The sequence below is a fragment of the Buteo buteo genome, chromosome 13 (genome assembly GCF_964188355.1).
Source record: "Buteo buteo chromosome 13, bButBut1.hap1.1, whole genome shotgun sequence".
In the NCBI taxonomy this organism is placed as follows: Eukaryota; Metazoa; Chordata; class Aves; order Accipitriformes; family Accipitridae; genus Buteo; species Buteo buteo.
In genome coordinates, this window is record NC_134183.1 from 35,799,211 (window position 1) to 35,811,997 (window position 12,787).

At 41.6% G+C, this 12,787-nt stretch overlaps 1 protein-coding gene across 1 annotated transcript in view; it reads left to right on the forward strand.

Annotated features, from left to right (window-relative positions):
- The window catches only part of TMEM266 (transmembrane protein 266), a 62,182-nt gene that overhangs the window by 41,447 nt on the left and 7,948 nt on the right, over positions 1-12,787 (forward strand). The window contains exon 8 of the mRNA XM_075045588.1: positions 1,306-1,492. Coding sequence (XP_074901689.1) covers positions 1,306-1,492 — 187 coding nt within the window. The remainder of the gene's footprint in view (positions 1-1,305; positions 1,493-12,787) is intronic.

Sequence of the window (12,787 nt, forward strand, 5' to 3'; positions counted from 1 at the left end):
TTCTTACACAGCTTGGAGGAACTGCTGGTGCTCTGCAGCATGCCTGGGATTTGCACCGTGTCTGATGTGGACTGCAGTGGAACCAACTAGGTCCACTGATGGATTCCAAAATCTGACAGCAAAGTAGATTTGAGTCAGCATCTGAGAGTTGAGAGCCAGAACCAGATTCATTTAGCCTACATGCTGTTACACACCAGTTTTCAAGCATCGAGGTGCTAATTTCATCTCTGTTGTAAATGTGGAGTGACAGGTGCAGTGTGGCTCACCATAGCATCGTGCTCTCTGATGGCTTTTCAGGCCTTGAACTATGGGAGGCCCAGCAAAGTTAAATTTTAAATGCTTTAGCCTATTACTCGCCTAATTTGCTTTTCCCTCTCAGGCTTTCTATAATTAGCCATGACTTGGTCACTGCTGTACTACTGATCTTAAAAAGAGTTTAAAAAAGAGAAACTCTACCATGCAGCCCAGTGGCTGTGCTGGATGGCAGAGGGGAAGGACAGTGGGATTTTGTAGTGCTTATATAAGGGTTTAAAGGGTCTCTGCAGCCTTTGCAGAAAAAATATTTTCTTCCTTGTATTGTGGAAGACCTGTGGCTGTCAAACACAAGAGCAATATGCTGTGTCCATCAATCACAATGTACCTGATAGCTTCTGTCTTTTTGTTAGGTGTCAGCTTTATAACACCAGTCATGAGGCAAATCCCTTCCTGATTGCAGTAAGTCATTAACTGCCATGGCTCATATATTTGAGGGGAGTGGCCAGAAAAGTGGCAACCTTCCTCAGGATTTTCTGCACACCGTTGAGTACAGAAGATTTCAAGCTGGAAGAGGACTGTGGTGTCCTTCCCCCTTGCCCAGTTAGTGGGGGAGGACCATTCTGGGTACTGCTTAGAGAACCTCCCTTCACAGAAATTCTCATTACAAAGTCTAGCAGGTTAGGGATGTTTGTCATGAACCTAAATCCCTAAATGCCTCTTAAGAGTGGTCTTCTATAAAGATTTCATTTGATTTGGCAGTTAGATCTGTTAAAAATTGTCCAAAATCATATCTTTAGGATGTAGACGTACAAAATAGAAGACAAGCATGAGGCAGTCATTATTTTAGATTATGTGAACAGTGGTGCAACACGGGCTCTGGGAGAGCATCAGCAGCTTGGACTCACATCCTAGCTCAACCGTATTGTGTATTTGCTGTCACCAGTCTGTAGCGTTTTAGTGATAAAATGAGTAATAGGTCCCCAACTGTAGAATATAGACTTCTCGCCACGCTTATATGACATCAGTATGTGGTGTTGTTTTTTCCTCTAGTTTGAAATCAGGCAGCTGAGGGCCCACCTTGCTCAGCAGGATTTGGACCTGGCTGCAGAGAGAGAAGCTGCGCTGCAGGTCCCACGTGTACTGAACAAACAGAGCAGCAACAGGTACAAGGTGGTAGCAACTGAAGATTCGGATGATGAAGCCACCGAGAACATCACTGAGTTGCGACCTCCACGAGGTGAGTGCTGCCTGTGTGCTGCTACCCGCTGGCACAGCTGATACCTTACATGGAGTTACTGAACCCACTAAATACTTTCAGTCTACTGGTGAATTGATTACTTGCTCTGGAGACTGCATTTTCCCATTTTTGCAAAGAGGCTGTGTCTGCTTTGAAGTGGCAGGAGCTGTTGCATTTGCGAACAGAGCCAATAAAATGACTTGGGAAGAAAATGACTGTGATGTACCTTCCCAGTGTTGTCATGATTACATCCATCAAACACTAAAGAAGCAGCAGCCAAATCGGAATTGGCAAGAGTATAAGCACTCAGAGGTAAAAGCAGGGAAATTGAGAAGAACATTGAAAAACAGTTTCTGTCTTTGGCCACTTGCATTTCTGTGGTATAGAGGGGACCCAGGCATCAGCTGTGAAGCTTGCCTTGCCTAGAGGCTATGGTCTTACCAGCTTGCTTAAAACTGCCAATGCTGGACAGCCCAGCTGTGCTTGGACAGGGCAGCTCTGGTGCCAGAAAAGGAGCGGTGCACTCTGTAGGCAGCTCTTGCTCGGATGTGCAAATGCCATGTGACTATGGTGAAGAGCAGTCCGTTGTCTGTGAGCTGTCTGTTGGGCAGGTCTGTGGTTCGGGGAAATAACAACAGTTATGTTTACTTGGATCCATTTTTATCACACAAGTGCTAGACCAGAAGTATTTTTGGAGAAGATATAGCTCTTTTTCCTGTGATCCCCCAACCCTTACAGTGGGGTGCAGGATGTGTCCTGATCTCAGTAACATTTAATGTAATATTCCAGAGGAGACAACACTTTCAACCTTAGTGATATGTTAGTCTACCTTGGACATCTTAGTTTGATTATTTTAGTAGATGAGCAGTATGTGAATATATCTGAATTAGAGGCTTGCATGGTATCCTTATTTTGGCCAAACTCCTTAGAATTCAAGGCACAGAAGTACTTTAATAAAAGGCTTAAGAGAAAAAGCTCACCAGCCATTTTCAAATGATAATCCTTTCCATTCTCTACACGGTAATGAAAGCGTGTAGAAATTGTTCTTGCTTTTTTCTCTTTATAATATCTAAGCGCTAACCACAGTTCAGCCATTAATTATTCCTGATTTGAAATTGTATTTAAAAGCAGACAGTTGAGCAGACTGCCCCCTAAAATGCATTCCCCCCTTTTTTGTAGTATTTCAGAGGTTTCCCCAGTGGATATGTTATAATTTATGCATGTGTTCCTTGAGGGTTACATTTGGAACTGGAGAGTGTTGTGCAGATTATAAGGAGGCTTGCTGAAATTTTAGTGCTGTGGAGATTCATCTAAAAATTTTTCTGTCCAAGGTATTCATTCCAACATCCAAGTTAACACAGTTACTCATCATTTGTGTCTCCCTGTAAAATGCTGGCCATGCATGCAACAAAGTAGACACACAGTCTTCAGATGGATTTCTACATTCAGTTAGGTTACGTGATTAGAGAGATTCATGCTTTTCACTGAAAAAAGGTGCTCAGCAAATAAGAAAACGTGTTATTTTACATATTGGGTAAGGTGCAGTTAAGTTATATGTAAACATTCATACTGAGTATAAAGAATTAAATTTTGATTCCCAGAAGTCATCTAAAAATACCAGAGGAAATATTTTTTGTGCATTGTATCATATATTACATACAAAGCCTTTGTGGATGCATTGAGTGCTTGTCTTCAGAAGCTAAATTTGGGTGACTATTTTAACAATTGTCCTTCCTGTTGAATGAGGCAGGAGTTGGACAGAAAAAAATTTCCTGTGATCTTATAGCAGGGGACACCCATCCGTGGTAGTCTGCCGACAAGGGGCCCAATTAAGATTGCATGAGAAACCACAAGCCCAGCAATAACGCTCAGTGCTTTAGTTCACAATCCAGGGAACAGTCAATTGAGGCAGAGGATTTTGCATTTGATTTCCTGGATTATTTTGCAAAGGAAAGTAGTAGTAAGCTACAAAGGCTTTGAATCCTGCACTAGCAATGCTGGCTTAGAGATTCCTTCTGTGTATCCTATACAGGACTTCAAAACCTCAACTAACAGCTTGAGAAGGCAGTTACCCCTTGGGAAGAAAGATCATGAGCCAGCCTTGCCTGGTTCTTCTCTCTCCCCGCTTCAACTGGGTCTTTCTTCAGCTCTCCCAGCACCAACTTGCACTCGCAGTAATATGCTGGCTGTTGCTGTAGCAGCTTTCACCATTATGTTTTCAGCATGCTGCCAGCATTTTCTTCATCTACACCATGGCCATTCTGACCTATATATATATATATATATCAGCAAAACCTGAATGCGGTATGTCGGAAGGAAGAAGAGCACATCTTCATCTGAAGGTGCCTCCATTTGCACAGGGTGGAAGGGGTATATCTAGTTTGTGTAGGATCTCCCATCTCCCCACCTGCTCAGGCACGTGAAAGTCTCCTGAGACATGGCTCTGCAGAGCATGGACGATTGAGGTGTTTCCTGGAGGTCATTTCTGTATCCTCCCGCTTCTCACATGCTGTGGTTACACTGGCTGTGCTATCTTGAGGGCTTTCCACACTACTTGTTCTGCCTGGAACTGTAAGCCACCGCTGGTTTAACTCCTGACTTTAGGGTCAAGGGTTATGTTTTGCAAGTTACCCTCTGTGTCAGACCGCTTTAAGAATTGCTTTGCATCCATTTTCTCTAAGCTGTGTCTTTCCTCCTTAAAGACTCCAGAGTGATGACTGCAGTTAATTGTTCTGTGTGCCACATGGCATTTGTGAGCTTTGAAAAAAATTTGCAGTTGCCTATTACACTGACTAGATGGAGGAGAAATAAGGGACCAGGTTGCTAATACTGGTAAAAGAAAAGCTACCGTTCAAAGCAACAATTCAGCTGTTAGGCAAAACAGGCTCTGATGTGCTGTTCTCTTATGCTCTGGCAGAATATTAGCCCTACATGTAACACCTGAGGGTAAGATATGGCATGGAATGCATGTATTTGTGCCAAACTTAACTTTGTCAGCCTTCAAAAAATCACCATCTTCAGAGACCCCTGAGTTCTGCCAAACCAGCAAGCTTGAATTGGCTAGGGAACATACTGCATGAGAAAATGAGATATTCTGTCTCAAGCTAATCTTATTTCCCCAGTCCATATTGAACAATGGAAACATTCAGTGCAGCATGCTTTACCACAAAGGGGTTATGGAATAAGAAAGCATTGAGACTTCTTACTCATTTCCCTACCTGGGAGTTTTATGGGACAGTGCATAAGTTAAAGCTCCTCAAGGACAGCTGTAGCTTGTACTCTGGTATTTACACTGCATTTTGTGCAACCATTTACTACAGCGTTCAGTAAAGTCAGGTATCCCCAGCATCACATGGTACACACAGCACCTCAGGGAATTTGTGTAGAGACACACATTGTGGCCTGCACCAGGAGAGTACTGGATGTGCTAGGTGATTTGGTAGCTTTCAGTACATGCTTTCACCCAGCTTTTCTTTCTGCAGTTCTCTTTCTCTTTGTATCTGAAGTGCCTTAATTGCTGATATAAGACTGGGAGAGGCAAGAGCTCTAGTCAGATGGTCAGTGGGCTCTGAAAGTGTGCCCATAACTCCCAGCTAATGTTTCATGCCTCTTCTTGAAGGACCACTTCTTGAGGCTGTACAGCTGTAAGCTGTTTGTGGCCTGGTCAGTCCTGTGCTAATACTCTGAATTAATGAGCTGATTGCTGCCTCACACACTTGTATGTCCCCAGAGCAGTTCACCAAGAGATCTCCTAATATAGTAGGAATAACTCGGTGGAAAATGTATGGATATATGGTATTTTTTAATTAATTTGGCTAAGAAGCAGGAAATTTTTCACCTTTAACTTGCTTTGAATGGAGGTTTTATTTGTCTTGCCAAAAAGTTGATCTCCAGAACGGACAAACGTGAAGGCTAAAATGCAGGCTTCAGCATGCAAGTCAAAGGGTAACATTATCAACACAGGAAAAACGATGGGACTCGAGAGAAGGGCACGACTCAAAGAGGTATAAACCTATAGCAAAACTGTGATATTTGCTGCACTGTGAGCACTTTACTTAGCTTCTCTGCCTCAGTTTGTAGAGAGCTTAGGGTGAAAGCTGTTGCATATGAATGCACAGCAGCATTACTAATGATTTTCAGGACCATTGTGGTCAGCCTTTCTCTAAGAGCAAGGGAAACGTCCTAAGTGCTGTAATCTCTTTTCTTCCCAGAGATTGTTACCATTTGACATAATGGCTAATATTATCCTATCTGTTCATCTCTAAATTATAGAGGAAGTCTTTTCTTTTGATGAGTTCTTACCTTGTACAGTATGTAACTGGTCATGGCCGGAATAACGTCTAATGTTTTCTGCTCCTCCACAAATCATTTTTAGTGTTTGGTACACAAAGTTCCAGGCTACAGGGGAATGCCAGGTTCACAGTGCCATTAATACTTCCTTCCAAAATTTATTATTCTTTAATCTCTCCCATAATATATGAATTAGAGTTCCTAGTGGAAATTCCTCATTTTCCTGCATATATCATTTCAGTTTTTGAAATTTTACAGTACTGCCATAGTTTAAGATTAATATGCCACCCTTCTATTCCTTTGAGCAAGAACCAGATCCTAGCTCTGTTACTTTGCATCGTGGAAAGCTTATTTTTAGTTATTCTGAGTCAAATTTCCATTTTTATAGGGTTAGTAGTAAGTCTTTTGCTTTGGGGGACTGCTGCAATTTATAATCATGCTTGGAGAAAAGTAAAGCTTGCTGTCGCCATAGGTACCCACCATTTTGTAAGTGAATAAAGTAGGATATTGGTAGGGGAATGTGAAAAATTCTGGAGCTTCAGAGGGTTTCCCTTATGATTATTCATAAGCTGTCTGAGAAGCCAAAGCAGGGTACTGGAAAGGATTTTGTCAGTTGTTCCTTGCAAGGCAGTCTGAGCTGGTTGAACACTTTTAAACTCTAAGCCAGTTCCTTTGGTGATCATCTGTTAGTGCTCTAAGAGAGCCCTGTTACTGCAGAACAATAGATAAAAAATAGTTTATGGTTATTTTCAAATGTTGAAATGTATCTACTTTGAAACCTACTCCTGGAAATGGTTATATCTGAAGTGCACCCTGCTTCCTGGTTAAACTCCATGTATCTGTGGAAGAGTGAGGATTTGGCTTCTCTGAAGGTGCCTCTTTCAGGCTTTGTGGTTCTCTGTGCACTGATCATCCAGGCGGGAATCAAAGGAATTAAACCTTAAGTAACACTTACATAAATGTGTGTATAGTTAGCGAAGTTAGGCTCTTGAATTTCATATTCACCAAATGGATGGGGTAGAAACTTTTCACTTCCAGAAGTGGTGAGCGTATGGTCATGCGTGTGAGGTTGAAGTTGTCTCCCATCATTAATGTGAGGAGGTGTAAAGACATTGCTGACAAGTGAAGGAACACAGAACCGGAACGTTTTCCACTGTCCAAGCATGCAGCCCCTTTCATAATAATCCCTTTCATAAACAGATAGTGTTCCATGTGACAGCAGTCATGTATTTTGCCCTCTGCCGCCATTATAACACTGTTCCAGCATCTCACTATTCTAAATTATTAGAAATCTTTTCCTAATTCCCAGTCTACATTTATTCATTGCCAGTTTATAACAATTTGTTCTTGAATCCTTTTGCTTAAATTATTCTTCTCTTTCCCTGATGTTTACCCAGCAAATTATTGTTTTGTTGGTAGCCATATTCTTTCTCAACCTTTGTTTTTTCTAGATGCAACGAATGTGGCTTCAGGCTGACTGTAACAAGCCTACTCAGATGTGGATCTGCTGATCCATATTCATAGAGAACAAGGTTGGAAAGACCATTGAGAGGTCCCCCAGGCTATCCTCTACCCAAACCTACCAGCCATGCTGACACACAGATGTCCTGCATCTCAGCCACGCTCAACTCAGCATACAGTGCTTTTGCAGCATGATCTGCTAAAGCGAGGCCCAAAGCCACCCAATTTGTTGTCGGTTAAGGATTTTGGTTTTCTGTCCTGATTTTTCTAGCCCAGTAGTATCTGCTGATAATGGAGCCTGTTCCATATCCCAGGATTTCCTTCCACACAATGACTTCCATCTCAGGTTCATTTCTTATTTAGAACCGGGCTGAATCTGTTGCTCTGTTTTCTGTGCAAGGTAACTTTCATAGTTCTTCTCAAGGTGGGCTATCCACATGCTCAGGCATCCATCCAACCTCTGCAGGGACTGGATATCTGTGTGAATGGAACAGTCGTGTGAGTACTGCGGCTTGCACTAACATGGCCATCTGCCTTCATACGAAAAAGCAGGGAAAGTCTCCTGGAAAGTGCCAGCTGGCTGTTCATGTTTCCCATTGGCACAAACTTTCCATGTTGCTCGAGGGAAAGAGAGAGAGACCTTCTAAGGCCAGCAAAGCAAAAGGGAAAAATCTCTGCTCAGGTCATCAAGACCAGAAAGGTGAACTAAACAGTACAGCACAGGCTAGGGAGCGTGCATATGCCTTAATAAATGAATTTACAAGTGAGCAGTGAGCTATACTTGGACTGCTGAGGAGAAGAGGAGGTTAGGTCTGGCTGAGAATTTGGTGATGGTGAAGTTCAGATGGCCAAGGTCACGCAGATCTGGAATGCCAGAAATTGCATGGCAATCTGCAGGGGAAAACTCCCTGGGAAGGTTACAGCTTCATAGGGGAATTTTCCCCTGTGGATTGCCAGTCTGCTCTCAGAAACACCTAGAGATGTCCTTTTTTATGTACATTCTGTCTTCCTTTCTTACTGCACTACAGTGTCATACTAAAGCTATTTTCTTTTTGGGCAAAGTCAGGCTGCAGCAGTGTTATTGGCTAGTGTCAGAGCAGCATAGCTGTCATCACTGTTCTTACTTCTAGAAGTGTTTAGGTGACAATAATTTGAACTTGTGCCTTGAAAAGCCTCCCTGCTCAGAGTGTTTATCTTAGTGGTTTTTATTGCAAAGTGTATGTTATGCTACTTTACTTTCCTAATGCTTGTAAGTGGTAGTGGTACTTTAAGGAGAAGATGCCAGTGTCAGATAGCAGTTATGGAGATGAAAGATCGCGTTCTTTAGAAACCTCCTAATAAAGATTGCTTTCTGGAGGAAAGTCGGGGTAAGACATTACTCTACCCTGAGGACTCGCATCCTCAGTGGGAGGCTACACAGCAGAAAAAAATAGCCTTCCAGTTCAGAAAATTCAGCTTGAAGAGACAGAAGGCAGTACAATCAATGGCAATAAAAAAAATGAAGTAAAATGCTTTAATAATGAAATATTTCAAAAGAAATCCCTTTTTTTAAGGCCTCTAATCTAAAAGATGTGCAAATGGTATTTATTGTATGCAGGGGGGTTGCTGACTCATTCACTAAAGTCATTGATGAAACAATTAAAGGTCACTGTTAAGGGATTACAGAACTAAGAGAGAGATCTGCCTTGGGTGGAATGTCATTTATGTGTTTCACCAAATTTATTAAGTTTTTATAGGGCCAGGAGAGAGAGATTACAACGTTGTCTCTTGGGTCAGATGAGATTATATGGAACTGTACTCTAAATAGTTTATTACTCCCTGAACCATTTTAGTGTGTGTTCTGAGTCTTGCAGGAAAAGAACAGGCAGATAATTTGAAAACCTTCATCAGACAAAATCCAGTAGCTGTCAGACAGATCCTGACCAAGAACCGCATGTTTTTTCAATAACAGAGATTTGGGTAACAGGCTAAGAGATGGGACTTATTTCACCTTCTTGATTTGACTTCACTGCACTTACAGCCTTGCAGAAGTGGTTGGTTACAGCGTCAGGGAAGGCTGTTGGGGTTTTATGCGAGAGAGGTAGGAGTCTGAGCAACCTTCCCAACCAGACGTTCCCTTCTGTCTGGTGAAAAGTCTTGATCATGTTGGAGTGAGCCCCTCTGTCTATTTGTGGTCCCACGTTCCTCTGCTGCCTCACCTCTTACAGTTACAGTTGTTGTGTTCCACTAGTAGGTGAAGCAGTTTCAGGTGTCTCATGTTGTCATGCTATTTTGGCAGTCATTCACACCCCATGCTGCTTGAGCAATTAATGCTCGTGGACCATAGAGAACACCCTGTTCCTGCTCGTTCCTTCTCCTGCCCAGCAAAACCTTCTCTCAGCTGAATTCCTCCACCATGCTGCTGCATATCTTACTGCTTCCCATCGCTCTCGCTTTCCAGGGAAGATTGTAGAACCATCCTTGTTCGCCACAACTTAGGATGGGTTTTCACATGGGGAAGAGCTGCCTCGCTCTTCCCATTCTACTCTCTCAACTCACAGCTGTTGGATCTTCATCACCAAATTTTTCACCAGATTTCCTGGGGGTAAAGGCTTTCATTCATTACGTGTAGACGTGGCATTTGGGGACATGGTTTAGTGGTGGACTTGATAGTGTTAGGTTTACAGTTGGACTCAATGATCTTAAAGGTCTTTTCCAACCTAAATGGTTCTATGATTCCTCCTGGTGCATCTAGCATCTAGCAAGAGGATCCCAATCATCATCCATAGACGTTTTCCTAAGGTTGCCATTTCCAGGAGCAATAAGAGGGAAATGCTTTTTTTTTCTACTTACTGCCAGTTCCATAATTTACTATAAATACCATTTGGGCATCATTATGGCTAAGGACTTTTAAATGGAAAGTTTCTCTTCCGGAAAAGGAAGTGCAGGTAACATTGCTGTGTATTTGAAGAGATGGGTTTATTTCTACGAAAGGAGAAAAATTTAAGTCTTCTGGATCCTGAAAATTCCAAGGTGGCAGAAGTAAGAAAAAAATGTATTAAAAACCCAGAGAAACTATGAAGAATGAAGTATTTCTTAAGACAACTCCCTTTCTGGAGCTGAAACTAAAATACACTGACAGCAGAAAACACTATGTAGAATTTAAATAATATAAGCAATCTGCCCCTTTTGTAAAAGCTGGTCTCCCCTTGCTCACATGAACTTCCTACATCCCACCAGCTGCAAAAGTAGTTGTACTCCTCATCCCATTTGACTGCACATACTGAACAGTAGGGACTTCATCTCATTGCAGATCACCGTAAAGTACTTAAGCAGTGTTCCATAGTAATGGGCAGTACTGTACTTTTTATATGTGTGTACATTTTGTATGCACAAATGGTTGCTTCCAGTTGTATATTTGTGGCATTTTTTTAAACTCCTTGCTTTCAGCAATGTAGAATATGAGAGAGAACTGGAATTGTTTATAGCCTTTTATGCCCAGAGCAGCTGAGACTCTCATATGAGTAAGATGAGTTTGTTAATTGTCATTTTGCTTTAATGTAATGATTCAGAAACTTAATCTGTTGTTGAAATATTTATTCTGCTGTTGTTATTCCATTACTCTTTATTGTTTTTTGTTCATAAGGAAGTATTCAGGTAAAAAAAAAAGGTATTTTATTTTATACATGCTCATGTATATATTTATACATATTTTATCTATAGATAAATAGATAAGCAATGTAAAACAATGACATTAATAAGGCCATCAGATAATAACATTAACGTAGGCAGCTCTCCCAATCTTGTGTGCAAGTAGTCACGTGCACAGCCAGGATAGTCAGTGATTTTCCTCACCACTCAGATCTGAGTCTGTCCATTACAGGATTTCCTTTTCAGGTGTTTGGCATTGGCCTTTGCTGGTAAAGAGTAGTCTATAATCTCTTTGCTAAATTGGTTTGAAAGCAACTGATCGGTTTGAAAATAGTGCCCTGGTGCATTCCATTAGTTGATAGACAGATTGCCAGGGCAGTAAATGTATGCAATCCTAAAGAAGACTTGATTTGAGCCGTGCCATAAGACACGAAAAGCAGATGAATAACTTTTCCAAGTTGTTTTCTGCCTTTGCAAAGGCAGGTGCAAAGCATCCTGGCATTTGGGGCAGACTTTAGAGAGTGCCAAAGGAAATGAGAGCACCGCAGTCCCCCATTCATTGCAGAGCGTGGCTGTGTGCTTTTGCCAGGTGATGAGGAGGGGCAACCCCCACGTGCAGAACATGCCCTTGTCCAGGCCAAACGGTAGTTCTGTTTTCCCCATTTCTCTGCCTAGAATTAGACTCTTAAGTTAAATATGCTGAAAGTGCATTACCTGAATACAGATAGGCAGGTATTTTCTGACTGTAGCTGAAGGTTCCATGCCTGAACAAGAACCTGTATCTATACGGGCTGGCAGGTTTGGTGGCATTTAGAGTATAAATTATGCATGATTGAAATGAAGGGTATTTTAGTAGCAGATAGCTGAAAAGCCTTGCAATGTACTCCTAATTCAGTGGCATTGCCTTGAGCTACTCTGAGGCCTCTTTTTTAAACTCAGACATTAGCACAAAGCACACCTCTGACTGCAGGCATTTAAAGATCAACAAGGGCCAAAAAAGCTTTTAAGATCCAATGAAACCAGGAAAACAACCATGTTGCCTTTCAGTGTCAGGTTAGATTGCCTTCTTATGAGTGCAGCTATTTCAGGTACAGAGTGCTTAGTGGTTTGGGTCTTGTTGTGTGGATAAAGTGTTCCCCAGAAAACATCTGTTTCTTTCACCTGCAAACCGCAATGTGCTGTGAAAAGGCAGGACTGTGTAGCCACAAAGACCCAGGGGGACGAAGGAAATCTGGCTCAAAGGGATGAGCATGGTTTTCTGAAACATGGTATCAAAAAGAGCACTTAAAAGGAGAGAATGCTTTTAGAGCACACGATACACCGCAAATTGGGCAGGTCAGGTTGCTTGTAAGCTTGAAAAATCTTCCTGGATTGCCAACACTGTTTTCTTAGCAGCAATATTTGCATTCTGCTCAGAACTGCAACAAGAGGAATTTATTTTCTTTTTCAGCAACTGTAAAATGTTCTGCTTTTCTGTAAGATAACACGTAATCCCACTGTCATCTCTAGCATCTAAATGTATGCAGCATCTAAATTGTATATGCAATATAGCTGCTGCTTTTCCCTTTTGTGGTCATGTCTTCATTTTTATCTTACCATTATTGAAGTTCAGGTGTAGCTCTCATGTACGTACTACAAGTGTAGTACTACACCCTTGACTTGTAAAAATCTTTGTAGCATATTTTAAGCCAACAGATAATGTAAATATTATGCTATATATTATATATGTAATATACAACAAAATAATTCTCTTTATTCATTCTGAATGAAAAAAAAAAGGACATTATTTTAGAAGTAGGGAGTTACACATTAAAACTACATGGATTTACAACTGCTAGAGAGCTGGCTTGTCTGGCTCTGTTTTTCCTTTCCCACAGCAGCGCTTGTGTTGAGCTGCAGAGGCATTTCTACTTG